Source organism: Phyllopteryx taeniolatus, chromosome 8 (assembly GCF_024500385.1).
Source record: "Phyllopteryx taeniolatus isolate TA_2022b chromosome 8, UOR_Ptae_1.2, whole genome shotgun sequence".
Taxonomy (NCBI): domain Eukaryota; kingdom Metazoa; phylum Chordata; class Actinopteri; order Syngnathiformes; family Syngnathidae; genus Phyllopteryx; species Phyllopteryx taeniolatus.
Window position 1 is genome coordinate 31,356,782 of NC_084509.1, and position 23,661 is coordinate 31,380,442.

Here is a 23,661-nt window from a genome sequence, read left to right on the forward strand (position 1 = left end):
AATTTTAAATAAAGCATGGAATGAGCTCTTCAAACACTTTGAAAATCCTCCATAACAAATAAATTCACACAGAAAAACCTATTGATAACTCAAGGACATGACTTATTCTACAGGCCACGTTGCCCTTCTCACATATAAAGTTCCATTTCAAGTTTTTAGGGCCAGTTTGTCCGGCATTTTGGAACGTCACGTAATTCTCATGCGTCGACTTGGAGAACCCCTCGGAATTTTCGGCTTATACAAGCACAATAATTCTATCTTGACCCAAATAGTAAGACACACTTTTGATTGACATTAAAAATCCTTACTATGGTCTATGTCGTTTGAAGTGGTGTCGAAGTGCACGGCATCACCTATTAGTGCAGTTCTACAACCACCACAATACACACATATAATGAATACCGGTACTTGAATTTCCTTTGTTATCTTTGTCATGGCAGACATTTTCTACTAGGATTGTTTGCCTTGTTTACTCCAATAGGCCACATACTTGGCAGCAATTTGTTGGCAGTACATGACGAAAAAAAGTCATGATTTTTTGTGATTTGTGTGAAATAATCCTTTGACAGTCAGTGTATTTGGGCCATTTTTCGTTTGCACCACTAACCTTTGCGTGCGTTTGGTGTATAGTGTGACGGCCTGATAAGCGCCGCCGGTGTTGCGGGCGTGCGTGAAGAAGACAAAAGGCAGACGGCATTAACTTGGCCTCTTATCTCCCGCCGCCTGGCAGCGTTGGCCGCCCTCATGTGTTTCTAGCACAAACTCTCTGAAACACACACATGCATAAACACACGCAGAGTTGGCCTTCGTGTGCGTGCTATCAGGCTGGCCCTGAATTGAACCTGTCCTTCGCTCCTATCTCGTCCTCTCACGTCGCGTTCGTTCGCGGCGGCCATTTGTCTCATTGTTGGCGCATACTCGCCGTGCTGCCTTTGCTTTCCTGTTTGGTCTGCGAGGTGGGCCTTTCTTTTTGTTTTAGAACATCATCGTCATTTTCACTCGAAAAGTAGGCCTCGAAAGACTTGTTTGAAGAGGGCTGAGTTCGAGTGTTTATCAAGGTTGACAACCCCAAGACCGGAAAAGGCAATTTGATTAATATTCATGCAGTATTGACTGGGAAGTTAAGGAGAACGTTCGAAAAAAATGTCCTGTTGTTGACTAAAAAATACAATATATAGACTTTATACAGTTTGGATAAGCACCTTTATCTGGACCTGCCCCAAAATGGAACCTCCCAGACAAGAAACATACTGTCGTCGTAGTATCAAGAAAATACGTCAATTCAAATAATTTTCAAATTGACCATTTGATTTAGTATTTTGAATAATACAATATTTACTCATATATAATCTAATTTAGAATGAATTCATTATAGTTATGTATTGTAATAAAATACATGTTTATTTTTTTATTTGGAATACTGGTATTTTGCGCTGGATGAATAACGTATTTATCATGTCTTTTTTTTAAATGATTGTTTATTTGTTATACTGCAGTGATAAATAGTAACAAATACATTTTTAGAGAGCCCCAAAATGAAAAAAGTTGATTGTCTGCACCAAACATATCGTGAATTGTTTAGTGAGGAGTTAACGGGTTTCAAACGAACCCCCCTTCCCCCCAAAAAAACAAAAAAAACACATCATAAAGTCATTGACAAGTTCGTGAGTCAGGCGTCACAAATTTGAACAATGATGCCTGCCAGACTATCTTAATCAGTTATGCTGTTCCCATTGAAAGCAGTTGAACTCGAGGCAATGTTTTTTTTTTTTATTGGCCAGTTCATTCATAGATGTGGTAAAAAAAAAAAAAATAAAAAAAAAAGAAGTCAAATGTGTATGTAAAACTGTTTATTTTGATGAATTAATAAATAATATTTTTTATTCCAATGATTTAAATTATTAAAGTTAAAATTAATCATCCAATTATTAACAAAAATGTACAAATGTTCTCAATATTTTTTTATTGTATTCGTCACAATAAATCACTTAGCATTTATTTCATGAGATAAATGAGTTTCAAAATAATTATTCATTTTACTTAAACCAATTTTAGGAAAAACTACTAAATGAATGCTGGAGCCCATCCCAGCTATCATCGGGCAGGAGGCGGGGTGCACCCTGAACTGGTGGCCAGCCAATCGCCGGGCACACAGAAACAAACAACCATTGGCACTCACATTCCCACCTACGGGCAATTTAGAGTTGTCAATTAGCCTACCGTGCATGTTTTTGGGATGTGGGAGGAAAGCGGAGTGCCCGGACGGAGAAAAGCCACGCAGGCACGGGGAGAACATGCAAACTCCACACAGGCGGGAGGCCGGGGATTGAACCCCGGTCCTCAGAGCTGTGAGGCAGACGCTCTAACCGGTCGCCCGCCGTGCCGCCAGACATTTAAATATAAAAGAAATGAAAAATGTGGCCCCCAGGCCATACTTTCCTCACCCGGGGGTTAACTGGTGCCCGATTGGGTAGAGGGATATGTGCAGGAAAAAAAGAGACCTTCACTGTGTGTGGCAAAGATAAGAAGGGGAGAGAAGTAGCACTCTCTCCCATGACTGCATGGGTGTGGGTTGGGGAGGGGGGTAGCTTGGCAGGAGTGGGAGGCCGATGGATGGATGGATGCGTTCGGGAGTCGGGCGGGGGTGTTATTGGTGGCGGTGGGCCTCCGGTGCTTCCCAGGGAGCGCCCCGGGCCGCGTTTCATTCGGCTGCGGAGATAGTGTAAACAGACAGTGATTGAATGGCGGGGAAGGTGCCGGGGACGGGCGGGACAGCACAGGGGGAGAGCGAGACAACCGGTTAGCCCCCCCCCCCCCCCCCCCCCCCCCCGCATGAAAATTGTGGCCTCGTCAGGGCTTTGTTGTGGTTCGGCGCTCTGGCGCATAAGCAAACACCGCTCGCATTTACTGCTACACCCCTTGTGGTCGGGCACATTTGCTTGTCTCGCTGATAAAAATACAACTGTGACCCACTTTGCATGCATAGATTACCACTACTCGTGTTTATTAGCAGCCCGAAAATAACAAAGATGCGGCCGAGGAACAGCTGTGTCTCCAATACGCACACGTAACTTTTGTTGTGATGTTGTCATCGTGCCACAAGCTCGTTTGACAGCCAAACACGTTTACAGCCAAAGGAAAGGTGTGTGGCCACAACATTAGGGACACCTGGAAAATCTCACCTGGTGGGTGGTGAGAAATATGGATTCACAATATTCCCCTCCTTAATTCGGTATCGATTCAGCAAATCCTATGAACGGATTCGCCTACTGGCCAGTGGAGGGTGATTCGCGTTGTTTGGACGAAGCACTCCACCAAAACACAACCAAAATGCGACCAAAACAAGCAGCGGCGGCGTGAAGCCAAGCGCCTTCAACTTTTAAATCTGACATTTGGGCTCACAAACGTAACAAGTTCGGCGAAGGAAATAGACATGAGTAAGGTCTTTTGTAAGCTGTGCCAGCCAGACAATTTTTATTCCAAGACGAAAGAAAGACGATTTCAGTTCACATGCACTTTACTTTTTTAGTGTTTATACAGAACTGTCATGTTTGTGACATTGGTTGTTTTTTTTTTTATCATTCATTTATGTATAGCATAAGTCAATGTCATGGCAATCCATGATAAACATTATTGTACTGAAGTAACTTTTTTGTGGTAAATCCTTGAAATGATGCAATGCTCCATCCACATTAGAAGAAGTCAACGGTAAAAAGCTTGGCAATTATCCTGCTTCTGAGTGGGCTTCATTCCTCGGTAAGAATTTACTGACGTGCGTGGTCGGGGGGGGGGGGGGTGGCTGGAGTTCTCCTGAAATGGCTGCTTTAAACCAAAATGGCTGACTTCCTGTTCCGTTTCAGGCATCTCACCTTGAGACGTCATGATTTTTTGTCGATGGATGAAACTGGTGTAGGCGCAAACGTTTTGCACCTTTCCAGGGGGTGCTACTGAATGAGTTTTGGGGGTTGTTTTTAGGAGCCCTAAAATAAAGTTTCATCTGAATGCATGCGCCAAGCAAAAAAGCTTGGCATCTTGTCTCGGATACACATATACACCATTTGGGGTGAATGCTGTCAAATTGCCCAAAATGGCTGACTTCCTGTTCAATTTCCTGCATGGGTCCTCGATACTTTTCCACGTGTCCTGTCACGATAGCGCGTCTACCCGACATTGTTCTCCAAGATACGCATGCCGAGGCCCCCAAAAAGCGAATCATTTGTCAGAAGACGAATTAAGGATAATAATTAAATTATTGGTGTATATACAGTATACTTCAAGATGTTTCGAATGTTTTGACCTCTTACGTCACGAAATAACCAACATGTAAAACAGCTTTCTGTATGCGTTAAGAAAATGAATAACCCAAGCGAGCGTCATTATCTTGGCAAAGGTGACTTTGTTATTTTGCACTAGTGTACCTCATTTTGTGTCCCGTGGCTTGCCTCAGAGGAGCCTCGGAATGAGATAAAGAGCCAGAGGCAGTCTGCAGGGCTCCGATCAGATTTGTTTCGACGGAAACAAAAGAGCACAATGAACAGGATAAGTCACGACTGATGCAACGTGGCCGACCAACAATGGCTGTCTTAGTCAGCGAGTGGGAGGGGATCAGGTCTTACAGGAATTCTGGTTGTTCGGGACTGCAAGTGAGAGGAAAAAAACAAAAAACCTCCCGACGGGACTTCCTTTATCCGACACAACCTGCTGCACTGGCTTGCCTCCAGCCTTTTTCTGAACTTGTAAGTCCTGTTGTGCTGTTTTTTTTTTTTTTTTTTTGTTCCAAAACGTCACCAAGCACTCACACGCGCACACACACACACACACACACATGTCCACACGCAGTTTCCGCCCAGAAACATCCCAAGAGATTGAGAGATGTACTTTATGAATCCCCGTAGTAGGAAAATGAAGGACATTTGTCAATGTTTATATGACAGTGTTCATGATCTGCGGGCTATTTTTACAGCAGTGTATTAAACGTTCTCATAATAAGCGGCTGCTTTGATCCGATTATTTTTTTTTGTATAACAGTCATCCCCACATACAGTGCCTTCCAAATTTCCATGCAAAAGATATTTTGCTCTGATTTTCCTAAATAGTTGATACAAACGAATGTCGGAGTCATTTTCAAGTAATTGTCAGTGAGACTATCATTCAAATGTTTTTAAACCAAGCTCCCAATGATGGCAGTATTTTCTTTTTGGGAAAAATACAAAACTTAAAATGCACTGTTCCAAATTATTATGCATAACAGAGTTTCAAGACATTTGACAGGTTTCAATGAACTGAAAATAGTCATTTATGAATTTTCTTTGAGATGGTGTATGAAAGTGTAAAGAATTACCTCTGAAAAGTATGTGGACTGTCAGACTGACCCCTTTCTTCCATAGTACCTTCCATTAACAAATTCATGAAGCATGGCAATGCACCATCTCAAAGAAACGTAAGCAGAAACGCTCCATAAAGTTTCATGGGCATAAGAACTGTGAACCTGCTATCAAATAAGGGGTTCTATGGCGAAATGTAACTTGACTTATGATGCTTTTGATTTCAGTAAATATGACTTCCTTCTGCTGCAAATTCATCCATCCATCCATTTTCTGTCGCGCGGGCGCGCTGGAGCCTGTCCCAGACCCCGAACCGGTCGCCAGCCAATCGCAGGGCACACATAAACAAACAACCATTCGCGCTCACGTTCACACCTACGGGCAATTTCGAGTTGTCAATTAACCTAGCACGCACGTTTTTGGGATGCGGGAGGAAAGCGGAGTGCCCGGAGAAAAGCCACGCGGGCACGGGGAGAACATGCAAACTCCACACGGGTGGGGCCGGGGATTGAACCCCTGTGAGGCAGACGCTCTAACCGCTCGCTGCAACTTCAATAAATGACTATTTTCAGTTCATACGGAATTGAATTAGTTTTAGTGGGAAGTAAAAATATATGTATGCATTGTCAAAAGTGACTGTAGCCTGGAAGAAAGTACATCGTCGTTGTGTAACTATAACAACTGCGATAGGTAACGCAGTCACCAGTAAAGTTGTAGTATTGAAACATATGTACCCTGCTCTCTCTCTCTTTCCAGCCCTGAACCAGCAGAGGATCTCCCAGAGTGCACCTGTGAAGCAGGGTGGCCAACTGCCCTCCGGCACCCTCGGCAGCGTCAACCAGCTGAGGCTGCAGAAGATGGAGAAGGAGAGGCTGAGGTTGAAACAAGAGCTGCTTCGGCAAAGACCTCAGGTAAGGAGTCGGGCTGTTTATGTCCACGCGTTAAAAAACAATTGTTTATCTGATCGGATGCTGAAAAAAAAAGACAATTTTGTCTAGTGGAAATGTGAGCCAAAGCAACAGGTGGAGTTAAACCTCTTAAACCAGGACTACTCAAGTTTTCGTCTCCAGGGGAGAACATTTCCAGAGAACAAAAGTCATGTTACAATAACAAATTCTTTTTTTCTTTTTTTTGGGGGGGGGGGGGGAGAAAAAAGTTGCAATGTTATGAGGTTTAAAAACAAGTAGTCTCTAGAAGAACAAATACCTTTTTTTTTGTCAGGTAAAAAGTCTTACGAGTATTTTTCCAAGATAAAATAATAGTTTGATGATATAAAATTTCAACCAGATAAGAAAGTAATTTTAAAATAAATGACACCCTTCTGGCAACAAAAGGCCTTTTGGTGTGGCAATGACAACTTAATTCTAAAATATTACACCTTTTGTTCTCCATTAATGACTTTTATTCATACAAGATGTCAATCATATTTGAATTGGCCCAAACCTAAGGTAGGGAGGAATCATAGCTTTAGTCGCGTGTCTTAGCTCATAATGCAGTAGTAGTCATAATTACAGTAAATATTTGGATGAAGACATTTCTAGGCCTTCAAAATGAAATAATCAAATGAACAACAAAAATCACCGTCTGTGCCAGTTTTTGTGCCGGGTGGTTACACAAAACAAATGCAAAGTCAAGCAAAAATATACCCAAAAACTCAAATGTAATGAAAAATGAAACATCAGACGAATAAAGCAAAAAGTAATGTAAAGCAAAGCAAAAAAATAAATAATGCAAAACCAAACCAAAACTAACAGAAACTAAAGCAAGAAACAGTTCAGTAAAACAGAATCAAGTCCCTAACCTTAAATGTAAACAGAGGACCTGCCTGCGTGGAAGGAATGTGACACTTTTGGGCAAATTAGAAGAAGTGTCCTAAACGTCAACAAACACAAAAACAGTCCTGTAGTCCGCCGTACTTGTTTTGGTTTGGACAAGCTGAATCTGTTTTAAGTTCAAAAGCGTGTCGTGTAAACATCCCATGAGCATGCAGATGTTTTCATAACGCCGATTAGAACTGTGTGTAATTGGACTGGCAAAGGCTTTCGTTTTAGAGCAGTACATCTGGAATAGCCTTTTAAACATGACTCATCGCACTCGGAGGATCAAGCTTCCAAAACGCCGCTTTGATCGGCCTCCGTTGTTACGCCACGCTGCCGCTAAGTCTCGTGACTCATCGGTGGCCATTTTACCACTTCCTAGTGACACATCGCCGCCTCCACACAGGGCGGTGCGGCCCCTAAGTTCAGGAGTTTACTCAAGGCAGCGACCTGACACCGGAATCGCGGCTTTATTATGATGATGATGATGATGATGAATGTGGACCACGAGTAACTTGTTTAAAGTTCTCAGTGTCGGAAGTGACCCCAGTGTGTGCATACAGAGGCCTAAAACATGATTGGGAGGAAGGTCACTTGTTTATGTTCTGTATTTTTTCAATAAAGACATTTATACACGAGCGGCTGCGTCCACAACTGACGCGCAGGCACTCAACCATATGCGGCCCGGTTAGCGGCTAGCCAGTTGACAGCCAGCTGCTAGCCTGGGCCCACAATAGCCAATCTACACTCTCTCTCTCCCCCGCCAGGCCAGGCACTTTAAAGCCATACACACTCAAAGTCACAGATGTTGTGCAACGCGAGAATGTTGACCCCAAGTGGACAACAAGAATACCTGCACCTCACGTCCACAGTTTGTTGTTTAATAACGCAAACTATTTGGAAGGAAAATAATTTCCTAAATTGGGCCTCTTGTTGGCTTGTGCGTGCGTGCCCCCACGTTAGCGGAAAACAAGCGGCACCTAAGGAGCGCAACCTCAGACCTGTTAAGTCTATGGAGCACACGCTTGATCGTGGCACAGCGATGCTAACAACAGTGGTTCTCAACTTGTCACCCTGGGGGCCGCCTTTTGCTATTGTAGCAAAGTCGCGACCCCTTTTAAGTTAAGAACAATACCAATTTTTAAGTGTTTTTTTTAATAGCGTCTGAATACACGTGCACAATAAATTATATTTCTAAATGTCGTTTCAAATGAGTATAACGTACCGCCAAAAGCATACTGCTAACCAAGACGTAAGCTAGCCAGAGGCTGAGCGACACTGTGTTTGTTTACGAAGTAAGCTATTTGCTGAAACGCAAGGAAGTGACATTCCCTCTCGTTTACCTAATATGTTCAGAGCGGGAACTTACTCCACCTTAGTAATGTACCACCCAAAAAATCTGAATACAAACACATACTGTATGATTTTTTACTAGCTGGCCACGACCCACCCAAATGGGTCCTGACTCACTTTTGGGTCCCGACCCATCAGTTGAGAATCACTGCTAACTGCACGCCAAGCAGCTGACTTGACATGGCACAAAAGCGTCTCATTCACCAGAGGTGTTCTGTGGGGGTCCGCAGGAGCTCGCTCTGAGGAACCAGCTGCCCACCAGCATGGAGCAAGACGGCGGCACCAACCCGGTGTCCTCCCCGATGGCCCAGGACGCCCGGACCATGACCGCCAACAGCTCGGACCCATTCCTCAACAGGTCGGTTTGGAAAGTGATTCTCAACCTTGTTGGGGTTTCGTGCCAGATTCGGTAGCGCGATCGGCGCCCCCACATGAGCGAAAAGGCTGGGTACGGAGCGGGCCGGGAGCACGAGGTCCAGTCAGTAGACGGGCCGACCTAATCTCCCCCCGCCCACCGGCACCACTCCCCGGCCCCCGACGCTCACAATGGCCTCATTCATAGCGTCTCTGCTGAACTCTGCCTACATATTTTTCCTCTGCTAATTAGTGCAGCTTGTCAAACGTCGTCTCTTCTTTGTCCCTTTTGGTCGCCCCCCCCCCCCCCCCTCGCATCAAACTACAGTGGAGTTCAAGCTCCAATAGCGTACTTTTAACAGCGGCGTGTGGGTTTCCTGTGTGTGTGTGTGTGTGTGTCCCTCAGCGGGACGTACCACTCCAGGGACGAGAGCACAGACAGCGGCTTGAGCATGAGCAGCTACAGCGTCCCTCGCACTCCCGATGACTTCCTCAACAGCGTGGACGAGATGGACACAGGTGAGGTCGCACGCTTCGAGTCAACGTGGTCGCCCAAAAATGAAATGCTACAGGATTACTGCAAGGATTCATTGAATAACTCGAAGAATTCCATTACCCCCCCAAAAAAAAAAATATATATATATATATATATATATATATATAAATAAAACAAATTAAAGATAAGCAAAACCTCTGCCTTGAAGCTCTGCAGTGAGCAATGTTACTGTGTTTTTCACATGGAGCAATGTTACTGCAGTCTCACGCACTACTCCAGGTAAACAGAAGTTGGCGCGATGGCGGCGAGCCAGGAGGACAGAGTAGAGACGGACGGAATTTTGGGGGTTTTTTTTTTTCCAGAGCCAATGCCGATGATTAGTAGTCAAGGAGGGCGAAAAACGATATATGGAGCCGATATTCATTTGCAGTAATAATACAAACTCCAACACTACGAAAGAGCTTTTCATATTTGCATCATGTTACAGTTTTTCTCCACAATAGACATCTTTGTTTTAAAATGCTGACAAAAAGTGCTTAGCACTTCCAAAGTTCATTGGAAATAAATAAATAGCTCCCTAAAGGTTTCTACAGTAAATCCAGTTTTTCAAAATGTCAATGGAACTGAAATGTCAATCTTTTTGACAATCACTTCAGTAAAGAAGCTGTGTTCCACAAAATACTTCAGCAATGTCGCCAGTCCGCGGTACGTGAACACCAGAGTCCTTAACTCCGCCGTCTCATCTGCTCACCAGGCGACCCGCTCCCGAGCTCCATGGGCACGCAGCCCAGCCGCTTCCCCGACTACCTGGACGCCATCCCGGGGACGGACGTGGACCTGGGCACCCTGGAGGGCGAGAGCATGGCGGTGGAGGGCGAGGAGCTGATGCCCAGCCTGCAGGAGGCGCTCAGCTCCGACATCCTCAACGACATGGAGTCTGTGCTGGCGGCCACCAAGATTGACAAGGAGAGCTTCCTCACGTGGTTATAAGAGGGGAAGGAGCCCTTCCTCCTCCTCCTCCTCCTCCTCCTCCTCCGTGCTTTTGACAAGACATTTCAGCGAGCCTGTCTGGACTTTCCCGTAATTCCTCTTGTCTCTGTCAGTCTCCTCGCTCTCTTCATTTTGTCTGTGTCTTCAAGGCTGGCCCATGAGCAGACAATAACGCTAAGGGTCCCCGAAGCTCGAGTTTAGGCGTCGTTATCCCCCCCTCCCCATGTTTTCCCCTTTAGCGCCTCGTTCTCCTGCATTTAATCTAGCTTCATCTTCTGCCTTTTTTTCTTTTCTTTTTTTGCCTGAGGAACCAAAAATGATGTATTTGACAAACAATACGGATTTGGAGTCAAGGTATTAAGAGGCTCCCAGTTAGGACAGGTGAAGGTTTTTCGCAGGGGGGGGGGGGGGGAATTCAGGGGAGCTGACCACATCGCTGCTTGGCTGTGCCAGCGTGTCTAAGTTAAACTTTTGTTATTTGTTATCGTTAGATCAAGTGCCTTCAGCTTTTGTTTTCAGAACGCGAGCAATGCGAACAACTTTCTTCACTTTCTCCCAAGTTGATTTTAAAACATTTTAACAGGATGGAGGGATTTTTCAGCATCTGTATCGCAGTCTTACCAGCTTTTATCTCTCATTTAGTATTCTTTGCCTTTTTTTTTTTTCGACAACAAAATATGTATGATAGCTTAGATTCTTTTTATTTGTACCTTTTTTTCCCTTTCACTTCACTACATGAAGAAACAACTTTGATAATTTGCTTTTGGCTCTGTGGCCTATATTTGAAACACAAATATTACAAGCTTGTGTCTTTCTGCAACAAATATTCCTGAACATTAACCCCCCCCCCCCCCCCATGAAAAAAAGGAAAGCACACACTTGTAGACGGAATGATACGAAAAGATGTTTAAAAACAGCTCGGACGTGTCGGAGCAGGTTTAAGAGTCATGTCGATGGTGAGGTTTGATGGTTTGGAGATTTTTCTCTTTCTTTCTTTTTTGGAGGAATACATAAGAAACAATCAGTTATGATCTGAGTCAGGACTTGTTGTGGCAGATTCCAAAGATGTTTGTTTTTGTTTGTAATGACACTTATTCTGCTTCCAGTTTCACAGTGATTTGTTAATCCACCTGTGTATGAACAAAATGTTTTATAAGCTAGTGAGAAAGAAGAAAAACAAATCGTAGTAGGTTTACCAGAGAAATTTCTTTTCTGTATTTCTTTGTTATTTAGATTTTGGACATTGACGGTCGTTCTGAGAGACTAACCCTGAGATTTTAAAGGATTTTGTGTCAAGTGATTTGTAGTTTTCACCGTGTTTCTGATGTTTACGCCACATCTTTGCGCCGGTTTGATCGCTAACCTTCAGTATCCTTCGGTAGCATTAACTTTGGAACTTGATGGAACAATTTTTTTATCGAGCAAAGAACTGTTTTTATATATACACCTTGTGAGAAACCTCCTATGTAGAATTGATTTTACTGATCGGTTAAATCGATGAATTTGAAGACAGACAAACAGTGTTGGTGAGAACAATGCAACTACAAAAAAAGAGTGGTACACTACAAGTGCTTGTATTGCACGGCTACGCTTTTCAGTTTGGATGCAACTAGGCGTTGATTTTATGCTTACTTTGGCGCATAACTTTCGGTGCGCACATTAGCTTTTTGACTGTCATCGTCGTAGCCGTAGAACTAATCACACCAGTAAAAGATTTTTTTTTTTATTTGCTATTTAGAGGTTTCTAAATGCACATGAAATGAATTTATAATCCGTGATGATCTGTTCAATTGTGTTTTGTTTTTTGTTTTTTTGATAGATATGTGCATGTGTTTTAGAACCATAAAATCTGTTACATTATATATATATATAAATATATATCCCTTCATATACAAATGTTGAAATTGGCTTGAAATAAAGTATATACTTTGTGGTAATACTTCCCTTGTGTGGCATTTCATTTTTACATATGACACTTGCACGTTAGCTGTTGTTGCACATTAGGCACAGTTAAACAAATATGAACAAATACACCTTTTATATGATAACAAATAAAACCTAAGTCTGTTTTTTTTTTTCATTTCCGAAACTACAGAGCCCCTAAAGGGACAAAAATAAGTTTTCTAATGAGCGAGTGCCACAAAGTATCTTGTGAGCATGTTAACGTTTCACGAGCATGTCAGAAAGATTTTCTCGTGAGTGCCAAAAGGTTTCTAATGAGAAAACTTTGTTCTGCACACGAGAAACTTTTTGGGGCTCGCGACAAAACTTTCTGGTGTGCACCAGAAACGTTTTTTTATTTTTTTTCAACTTGTTCCTTTAGGGGCTCTGAAATAAACAGTAAATACACTTTTCCAAGAAAACTTTTTTTTTTTTTGGGGGGGGGGGGGGGGGGATTTAAAAATCTCATGAGAATACATTATTATTATAATCTAATGAGAATTAAGTCACGTTTTTTTTCAAGATTAAAAAAAAAAAATGTGAAAAAAAGTGTCAAAATCTTATGTGAATACAGTAGTTATATTTTTTTCATGAAAAGTAGTTCTATAAAAGGTTGGAACATTATGAGAATAAACTAAAAGAAAAAGTCTGAACAAGAAAAAATAAATAAAAAAAAAACTAAGATGTGTAGAACGCCATAATCTTCCAAGAAGTTAATTCAATTTGTTTATAAAAAATAAAAAATAAACTCATACTGTTACGAAGAAAGACTCATGCTTTTGTCAGTTTCTCTTATTTTGTAATTTGTGGGTATGTGTTTGAGTAAAACGAAAATTTTACCAAAATAAAGTAGCTTCTTTTTTTTTTTTTTTAGAAAAATAAGTCACAATTATACAAGGAAAGACATTTGTGTCTAGATAAGTCGTATTACATATAGATTTCTGGAAAAAAATTAAGACCGCTGCAAAAGCATCAGTTTCTCTGACTTTACTTTGCATACAATTAACAGTTTTGCTTAAAAAAAAAAAGGAAAGAAAATACCCCAAAAAGTTTCTTGGAGGGGCGTGGGGGAGGGGGAGAGAGAGAGAGAGAGCGTGAGAGAGAGAGACTACAACTGTATTTGTATTGTGTTGTGATTGTTTGGTACGCTATCGAAATCAAGGCCGATAAACTTGGGGTTTAAAAAAAAAAAAAAAAAAGCATCAAAATAAAGTTTTGAAAATGGCGCCTGGAAGTTCTCCCGTGACGCCATGTTGATGTATTCTGTCACTCCAGGCGAACAAAACTGAATGGTTCGCCATTTACCCTGTTAACGCTCAGGGAAATTTTGAGTATTCAAGCGGGATGAGGGCGTGTTTACCTAAGGTCACATAAGCTAAAAACAAACATTGTTTTTTTTACCTTGTTCCGAGTGACCATAGGACGGAGCTTCATGACAAGCGACTTTGCTGACCTCCAGCGGTGAAAGAGAATAAGCATTTATTACTTCCGGGTCACAAATGACTACCTCACGTTTTAACGTATTAATTTCATTTAAATATGGTTTGTTGTATCAATATGCAAATCATGAATGCTTTTTTTTAAATGAAATTATAAAATTAAAATTATGTGAAAAAGCTCCGATTAAAAGTAAGTTTGCTGAGCTGACCTCCACTGGCATAGATATAGTAACTATTTATTATTTTTCCATTTCTATGTCCATAGGGGTTCTGCGAAACCAACTTCCGCATTCAGTAAAACAGGTCGAAGCACTTCCTTCCGGCTCGTGTAAACGGCAGAGCTCTATCGCAGGAGACTGGAAAAACGCACCTGTAGGAATATAAAACATCTACAATGATTTACACCAAACATGACAATATCCGATGTTTAGGCTTTTTCGTGTTTACATATAGCCTATCATATTTGTTTAAATGACATACATGTATTTAACTTTTGTACGAAGACAACAGGCATTTAAAAAAATAAAATAAACAAAAGTTCGTGTTTAAACCATGTCATCAACCCGTAGTTATCGCAGCATACACAGGAAATCCGTTATCCCGGACTAACCCGTTATCCGGGTTTGGTCACGTGACGCTCCACACACCGGGAAGTGTGTGTGAAAAACAATTTAAAAATACATAAAAACAAAAATATTTTCACGACAAAACAATAAGAAACGAACATTAACAAAAAGTAGTCAAACGTTTCATTTATTCATTGTATTTTACAGAACTGTCTTGTTAATATCCCAATATTTATTAAATAGAACATGGGAAACAATGGTAACATCATTAAAATATAATCCAAAAACGACCACATATATAAATTTCCCCAAAAAAAAACCAAAAAAAAAAAACCTTGCACAGCATGAACAAGAGTAAAAAAAAAATGATTATTGTGAATGAACTTGAACGCAACACCACAACAACATTTTCACAGTGTGAACTTATTTTTATTTTTTTGTCCTACAGACCGTTTCACCATGACGTACTTCCGGTTGGCTAAAACTCCGATTGCACGACTCGTAAACAAACCCTTACAAGTCTTTTGACCAATGCTGAGCGATTGAAAAAACAGTAAACTGCTTGAATGATATTCGCCTTCTTCTCTCACGCCATAATTTCAATGTGTGAACATTCAAAATCAGTCGAAAATAAGAGGTTACGTCAGGTAAATTATTATTATTATTTACATTTCAAGAGGTAAGTCGATTAAAAAATTGACGTGGTGGAAATTCAGACGCAGTTAACAGGATAATTGCTAAATGATTTTTCCTGTTGCTCAGATTAATGGGACAAACATTTTTGACGCTGAAATGATTAGTGTGATAGCTGATGTTAGCCGACTAGCTGTAATGTTTTACTCAATTACTCAAATATTTTGTTTTCATTATTTTCAGTTCAAGTCAGCGGTGGTCAATCACTTTCACCCACCCGGAAGTACCCTGGCTCCTATTGTTTATCATGAAAAGGTCCATATGACAACATGTAGTAGTAGTAGTAGTAGTAGTAGTAGTAGTAGACGTGTATTCCTTTCACAGTAAATACAAAACATTTAGGAATACTCGGAAAGGAAACATTTTGGAGTGTATGAAATTCAAAATGTATCAATTGTTGTCTCTTCGGACCGCTCTCATACGTGACTTCCCAGAATCTCATCCAGGTTGATGTCCTTCATCCAGTCGTCGTTCCCCGAGCCCGACTTGAGCAGCGAGTCGATGAAATCAGAGTCCGTGTTAATACCCGGGACGGTGTTGTCTCCCTCGGGGAGGAAGTCGAAGGTGACGCGGTTGGCGCGGCCGCTTTGGTAGCCGCCGGAAGCGGCCTCCACTAAGTTACCCGCAGCCGGAACCCGCTGCTCCGGAGAGGGTTGGTTCAAGTGCGGCTGGGCCGGTCTGGACCCGGCCTCCCTGATCATCATCTGGAGGTCCGGCGCCACCTGGCTGGGAGGTCCGACGGCCCTCTGTTGATACTGATGGTTTGGCGGCGGCTCCAGCGTGCCGACTTGGCGCCTGAGCCCGGTGGGCTTGCCGGCCGAGCACCAGCTCATGTTGGCCATCATGCCCCCCGGCGGCTGTCCCGGGAGCCTGGAGGAATGCGGGTCTGCTGTGGGCCTCGGGTGTGGCCCACGAGCTACGTTAGTCATCCCGAAGGAGTTCCCTTGAGTGTTGGGGGCCAAGAATCTCGCCTTATTTTGGGTCAGCGCCATTCGGTTGGGATTGGGATATTGTCCGATGCAGGACGGGGGGTGACAGTCGAAGCGCTGGTCTGACGAGTTCACATGGGAAGAAGATACACTGGGATGGTGGCAGGACATTGACTGAAGGTCTTTCTCCGAGCCAGCGCTGGAAGACTGGGATGGATTTGGACCTGAACACAAAGGAGACAACATTTAGATTCACGTGTTTTGGATTGTACAGCCTTACTATTCTTACAAGAATAAAGTTCGAATTTAAAAAAAATAAAATAAAATCACACAGTGAAGCCCCGTTATTTGTGGGGAATCTGCAAATAATTGACGCTCACCCTAGGGGGTTGGAAATCCGTACAGATGCTACAAGATGGCAGCAAAGCACTTAAAACAGAGACGATCATAAAGTATCAACACCATGTATCACGCATGTACAAAATCATGGACCCATGTTATATAAACCACTGTATTCAGTAGTTAAATTATTCAACAGAAACAAACCACTTTCACATGTGGCTCATCAATATCAGACGCTAGCATATTACCCTAAATAACACGCTAGTACAAACTGATGTGACATCACATCATGGGCAAACAAATATGCACACCAGCACTTTACACGAACACTATATCATTAAAATCACCCATTTCACCTTTGTTACTGAAATGTTACTGAAAACAAGGAAATTATAACGGCAAAGTAGACAACCCAGATTATTAGTAGCTGCATCAAGAGAGAAGCAGAAAGATATTTTCAGTTTTCACGTTTGATTGTGCCCGAGGTACATTCAAGTGAATACAGTATGCGGAGGTTGACTGTGCTGTTCTTATTTGATGTGTTTTTTTGCTATCAGAACGGAAGTTCACCTGGGAAGATGTTCACGCCCACCACACTTCTTTTATAATCCGGTGGCGGCCTGGTGAGATGACGGTTGAATTGATCCTGTGAGTTGTCTTTGTCCTGGAAAGACATTTTGCTTATTCTCACGCAATATAAAACACCATTTATGAATTCAAGAATACGGTACACTAGAAAAAACATTTATCTTAAAAAAATAAATAAATAAATAAAAAAGTCATTTATTACTTTTATTTACGACAGAAAAAAATGCACGTCCAATAAATAAAGGTATTAAGATGACCAGAGTCCGGAAAATGTCTTGTTCTTTTTTTTCACATTTGTTTGAGAAAGTTAGATAGGGTATAGATATTTTGTTATGTTGTATGGTTTCGAGAGAAGTTATCTTGAGAATAAAGTTGTGTATTTTCCACAAAAAGAGTTATAAATAATAACATAGCATTATTTTTAGAGGAAAAAAATAGTTGAATTTTTTTCCCAGAAAAAAGTAGTATTTCTTTGACGAAAAAGTCTCTACAATTTTGAGAATAAAAGACATTTTTTCGAGATAAAGACTCATTATGAACAAAAGGCTCGAGTTTACCCCCAAAATCTTTTTTATTTTTTTATTTTTTTTATAAAAAGTCCAATCAAAAGTTATTTTTTAAAAATAGCTATTAAAAAAAAACAACAACAACAAATGATATTTTCGAGTAGTTGCACTTTCACGGAAAAACAATTAAAACAAATCAATGTTATGACTGAGATTAGGAAGATTATTTATTTATTTTTAGAATAAAATTGTAATTTTACGACAATAGCCATTTTTTTTCCAAAATAATTACAATCTTACAAGGATAAAGTCACTCACCCCACCCCCCCCAAAAAAAAGTTACATTTTGACCATAATCTTGTATTAACTTTTTTAACGGAAAAGTAAAACATTTTTAAATGTATGCTTGTTTTCTTGTTAAAAATACTTTTTCTGCAAGTTTCAGATGTTTTCTTTTAAAACTTTGACAACTTTCAATTATGACTTGTGCCCTGAAAATTTTTATTCTTATAAAATAAAATTTTCTCTCTCTCGAAAAATACATCTTTATTCACATGACATAACGTTGCTCCAAAAATACAACTACCCTCATGAAGATTACGACTTCATTCCCATTTTTAAAAATCACGACTTTTTCCTCAAACAAATATGACTCAACTCGTAAAAAAATCCTCTTTTATCTGAAGTTTAAAAACTGCTCTAAAAAATACCTTTGACTGTGGCTTTAATACTTCTTAATGCTTCCGTATAGTGACTAAAATGTGTGAAAACCAAAAACTTACTGAGGTGCTGACGGCTCTCTGTGGTTGGCTAAGCTGTCTGTGCACGGTGGGAGAATTGACGGAACCCTTCAGCCGGTGGGCGGGCACCGTGGGGTGCGGCTGGCCCACAATTCCGTTGGTGGGTAGCCCTGGTCCAGAAGAGACACCCTGACATCGAACCAATCATTATATAGTTAATATGCTGTGTGTACAGGTAGATATACAGTACATAGTGTCTTGTGTACTGTATGATTACAGTACATAGATAGATAGACAGACTGACTTCAATATATGATTTAATCTTGAAAAAAATACAACTTTTTTCTATCCTGACTAATTACATCTTTGTTCTTACGAATATTCAGTTGTGTACTACAGCGAGGTACACACGGTAGTTATGTTTTATTGACGTTAGGATTATAAAGTATGAGGAAAAATGTCTCCCGTCGATCCCCCGAAAAGTTTGAGAATCCCAAACAAACATGGTGCAATAAATAATCTTGGCCACTAGAGTGACACATTGTGCAAGACATTTCTTGCTTCGCTTTCTTACACATCGTGTTCCCCCTATGGAGATTTTAAAAAATTATAATAAGAAAAAAACAAAAGGACACAATAAAAAGAGGCACGTATGCTTCCCTTTTAATCATTGTCATGAAAACAAAAGTAGTGAGAGAAAAAAATCCCCGAGACAGCAGGAAAAATGTGCCAACGCCAGAATGCTTTTTATTGAGCTTTTACTACTACTGGTGTCGTGTTTGGCTTCAACTGGAACAAGTAACACCATCACATTGATGAATGAAACACACACACACGATGTGCAGTGTAGCCAAGTTAACATGCACCGTGTGTCATTAACCCTGGCTTGATACCCTACTCTCACACCCTAACCTATGTTTGAAACCCTAACTTGAAACCCTAATTTGAAACTTTAAAAAAAAACAACAACAACAACAACTCTGGCTTGAACCCTGATTTTGAAACCCTAACCCTTGTTTGAAACCCCAATTCAAAACCCCAACACTGGCTTGAAACCCTAACTTAATATTTTAACTAGAAACCATGACCCAGGCTAAAACACTTACTTTAAAACCTGAATTTGAAACCCGAATCCCGATTTGAAATCCTATTTTAAAATACTAATTTAAAACCCCGAGTTGAAATCTTAACTTGAAAGCCCAACCCTTGCCTAAAACCCTATTTTGAAACCCTAAATTAAACCCATAACCCTATCTTGAAACTAGAAATGGACTTCTTCTACATTATATTGTCTATTGCCAACATCTGTCCAAAGTAACTGTGTCAGACACTTGTGTAGGTAGTGGAGTTCCTCAGGCAAATGTTTGAGGTCCACTTCAGTTTGTCAACTGAACTCTCCGCATCAAAATTGACCAGCAGTGTTGTTTATGATAGATTTCTTACACTTTTCACTTCCTGCAAGGTGTCCCAATACTTTTGTACTTGTAATGCTAACCAAGGAAGTCAACTGCGAGCTCGTTCCACCTTTGTTGTAAGACGAGCCCACTATAGGGCTACTATGGTTTGTACAACAGCGTAATCCCGATGTGTCATTAAGCTCTTTTCCACGTTTCCTGTCCCCTCCTTTTCTCTTTTTTACCCTTCTCTCTCTTCACAAATGCAAACCACATGTGGCATGAGCCAGGCAGCTGACAGCGATCCGGGCCCCGGGTGGCCGATTTTGCCCGCTCTCACACTGCACTTCCTCAGGACGCCGTCCCCGGGGAGCGCCTCGGCATCTGCACTTGGCCGCAGCTCGCTTTCCCAGGAAACAAGCGTTCCCTTCACGCACCCGGCCCCCAATCGGGGCCCCGCCGAATCTGCTGCTAACAAGCCGCAAGTTCATCCACGAGGACAGGATATATTAGATAAGATCAAATATCGGTATAAGACTGATGTCACACTGATACAATCCTACACAGTATATTAGCCACTGAGAACTACAATGGGCCAACAAAACTCTCTGGGGGGGGGGGGGGGAAGCACCAACCCAAGAACGCTTTTACTGCTAGTGCTGTGTTTGGTATCTACTGGAACAAGTGATTAAGATGAAACATACACGCACACGCATACTTTAAGAATGTCAATCCATGGCCAAGTGCGTCTTGTGCAGCAGATCCAACTCAACATGCACTGTGTGTACACCGTCAGTCATTAACCCTATCCCTGCTAAAGTAACAATGTGTCAGAAACTTGTCGTGGGGTTCCCCAGGGAAATGTTTGAGGTCCACTGTAGTTTCCCATACAATTAAACGCTCCACGTCAAAATTCACCAGCAGTGTTGTTTGTTGTCTAGTTCGTCCACTTTTCACTTCCTGAAGGTGTCCCAAGACTTTTGTGACTACAATGCACTTGCAATGGTAACCCATACAGTCAACACGGAGAGCTTATTCGCTGCTTACAAGCCAAGTTCATCCACAAGAACAGGATTTGTTAGATTAGATCAAATATCAATATCAAGATTGATGTCACGTCTATATATAGCAGTGATTTCCAACCTTCACGGCGCCAAGGCACATATTTTACAAATGAAAAATCTCACGGCACACCAACAAACAAACATGTCACAAAAATTGGATACATTAATTGCCCTATGTACTTCCTGCCATCTAATAGAAAATGATTTATTTGCTCTGGTTGTCAATTTGCCTCACTGGCATAAATAGATGAATAAAGATACATTATAAGTAAAATTTGATATTTCCCACGGCACACCGGTTGGGAATCCCTGATATATAGTATGAGCCACCGATAACTAGAGTGGGTGAAGGGTTTTTTATTTGTTATTTTGAAGTAAAGCACAGAATTGAATCGAGAAACAGCAGATCTGGTCTAAATCAAGGTTTCACATTATTGCGTAAAAAACTTATTTAGCTTGGGTGGCAGTGCATCTGCATGATAGTATAATGTTATTCATCATCTTTCATGACATATTGATAGATTTGATGGATGTTCAGACTTAGACCACTGTTGCACTAAACTTTTAGTGGAAGCCATTGAGCGGCTGGCATTCAATTTTAAATCAGTTTCCTGCAAAATGACAATACGGAGTTAGTCCACTCTTAATTCTCAGCGGGCTGCATTATCATGCAATTAAAAAAATAAAAAAAATAAAACTATTACATTTCAAATTAAAAAAAAAAACTAAAGGAATAAAACAAAATTGCCCAAATTAATAATGCAATAATGAACGATAGTACCAAAAAAAATTATAAATTCAAGACTAAAAAAACCAAAACAAAAACATTTACACATACCGTACGATGGTGCTAACGCCATGACTAACAGGAAAGTAGTCATAAATAAATGTAAAAATGTGTTTAAATGACAGTGTAATTTTTAGAATACAAAAAATGTACATTAAAAATAAAAAAAAACATTCAAATATCTTTTTTTTTTTTTTTTTTTTATCGCAATAGTATTTTGTATGGTATTGAGGTAATCATTCCCACCCATTTACAACACCAGTCAATAAGAACACTCAAAATGGATATATAAATTAACAGATTTGAAAAAGTGGGGAAACAGTGAGAAACATGTTCCTTCCCAAAGAGCACTAACGTGAGTGCACAGTACAGTAACCAACGTTGGCTCCTAATGCTCCAACATTCCCAAACAGTTACTCATCATTCCCCGTGCTTCCCTTTGTTTAGCTGCCGGGCCTTGCTGCACTTTCTGGAACACCATTTTCACACATATCAACAAGTAAAAGTGCAAATAAATAAAGCAGTCAAGTTCACATCACACTCGGTGGGAAGAATCCCGATGCGTGTCGCCTGGGTGAACAGTGTGGGGTGGGGGGAACCGGGGGGCTGCAGGAGATCTCTTTCAGGACCTCGGTGTCTCCTGCATTACTAATTCACTTCACTGTGGGAAGAGACTCTTTTCCTCCCTCTTTCTCCTCATTAGCTGGACTTTTTAACTCTGCGCATGCTGCCCACTCAAGACAATCGCCAGCTTATTCTTTTGGAATGCTACACTGCTGTCGGTAAAGTCCCCCCACTCCCCCCCCAAAAAAAGCAAAGAACGCAACCCGAAACATTATTCAGCTAATTTGTTAACCCCAAAGTGAGTTTTCTGCTTGTTATTTGATGAAAGCACAATTTATATTTGTGTAAAATATGTCAGTATTTCATTAAAGTTCAAGTTTTAATTGTGATAATGGTTATTATTATTTTTATTATCATTTTGTCATTTTTAGCCTGAACACACAGACCTTTTTTCGCTGGTAATTTTATGAGGGAGCAAAGGATAGGTGTGTGCTGCAAAGTTGCTGATGATAAGCTAAATAAAATACATAGATACCAACAATTCGATATCTAAAATATATAAAATTCAAAGAGATAAGGAAATATATCAATGTCGAAAGTCAAAAGGATTTATGAATAATTAAACAAAAATAAAACAAAAACATTTCAAGATAAAAATATACAATGAAAAATAATTTCATGTATGCCAACTAATAAAAACATTTACAAACAAAAGTGGAAAAAATAAAAAAACAAATAGAGTCAAATAAGTAAACTATTTTTTTTACATTATACACATTTAAAAAAGATTGTTTAAAGATGACATTTTTTTTTTTTTTAAAGAATTAAATTTATTCTACAATAAAGAAACATTTAAAGTTTGTAAGAAAAGTACAACATGACAAAAATTTACAATGAAGAATAAAAACTTCTCAAAATAAAAACTAATTCAAATGTTCAAAAGAAGTCCCAAATGTATTTGTTTAGATAAGTCAAAGAAGCAAATAAATAAAGAAAGAAATAATAATTGAAAACTCAAGAATGTGCCACATTTGCGTTATTCTTACATTAGCAGATTACGTCTCCTTTCTGTTCCTTTTTCAATGAGAGTACAAATGCAAAGCTAACCTTCAAATTGTATCTTTAATCTCAACAGCAACCTCCTTTTAGGAAAAAACTCTCCAAACGCTCTGCTTGGAGAGTAAATAATGTATGAGTATGGCGGTCACACTGGTTCTCTTACTCCCATTTTGCATGCCTGCACTCACGGGACACGTCATTAGCTACACGTACACAATGTATTCCATCCATTTTCTATAGGGTCACAGGTGTGCTGACTGTTTTATTGGCAGACAATTGATCTTAAATCAAGTAATATATCGATCACGTCGTCATTCCTTTTTTTTTTTTACATTTTATTTAAGCCTAGTGTTTGCAGTGTGCTCACATTATGGCTCACACAAACGCAGCAACAGATACTGTGAAGCAGGGACAGTTCAAATCCAAACCCCCCACTCTCCCTGCGCCACACACACCGTAATAAATCAGCGACTCAACCTCGGGCACCAGGCTAAGCAGATTACTGTCATTTTCCACCCCTTGTCCCTCGCAGCCAACAACCTCCAATTAGCAAATCCTGCTGCGCATATCAGCGGCCTGACAGCCAGCCGGCGCCCACAAATGAGAAGTCTTGCATGTTAATGCACCGTGCGCTGGCAATCTGTGTCAGCGTCAAAAAACACAGAGGGGATAAGAGATATTCTAGGGAGGCATAAAAAGAAGAGGAAGAAAAACC

General features: G+C 40.7%; 2 protein-coding genes across 5 annotated transcripts in view; one reads left to right on the plus strand and one right to left on the minus strand.

Moving 5' to 3' along the window:
* Positions 1 to 12,273, plus strand: part of yap1 (Yes1 associated transcriptional regulator) — a 36,115-nt gene extending 23,842 nt beyond the window's left edge. For all 3 annotated transcript variants that reach the window (XM_061782742.1, XM_061782743.1, XM_061782744.1), the window contains 4 exons: positions 6,081 to 6,235; positions 8,725 to 8,852; positions 9,255 to 9,367; positions 10,099 to 12,273. In XM_061782742.1, coding sequence (XP_061638726.1) covers positions 6,081 to 6,235; positions 8,725 to 8,852; positions 9,255 to 9,367; positions 10,099 to 10,334 — 632 coding nt within the window. In that variant the 3' untranslated portion in view covers positions 10,335 to 12,273. The remainder of the gene's footprint in view (positions 1 to 6,080; positions 6,236 to 8,724; positions 8,853 to 9,254; positions 9,368 to 10,098) is intronic.
* A 2,178-nt stretch (positions 12,274 to 14,451) lies between these two features.
* zmp:0000001236 (mastermind-like protein 2) overlaps positions 14,452 to 23,661 on the minus strand; it is a 40,738-nt gene continuing 31,528 nt past the window's right edge. For both annotated transcript variants that reach the window (XM_061783351.1, XM_061783352.1), the window contains exons 3-5: positions 18,121 to 18,267; positions 16,815 to 16,908; positions 14,452 to 16,126 (exon numbers count right to left, since the gene is read on the minus strand). In XM_061783351.1, coding sequence (XP_061639335.1) covers positions 15,390 to 16,126; positions 16,815 to 16,908; positions 18,121 to 18,267 — 978 coding nt within the window. In that variant the 3' untranslated portion in view covers positions 14,452 to 15,389. The remainder of the gene's footprint in view (positions 16,127 to 16,814; positions 16,909 to 18,120; positions 18,268 to 23,661) is intronic.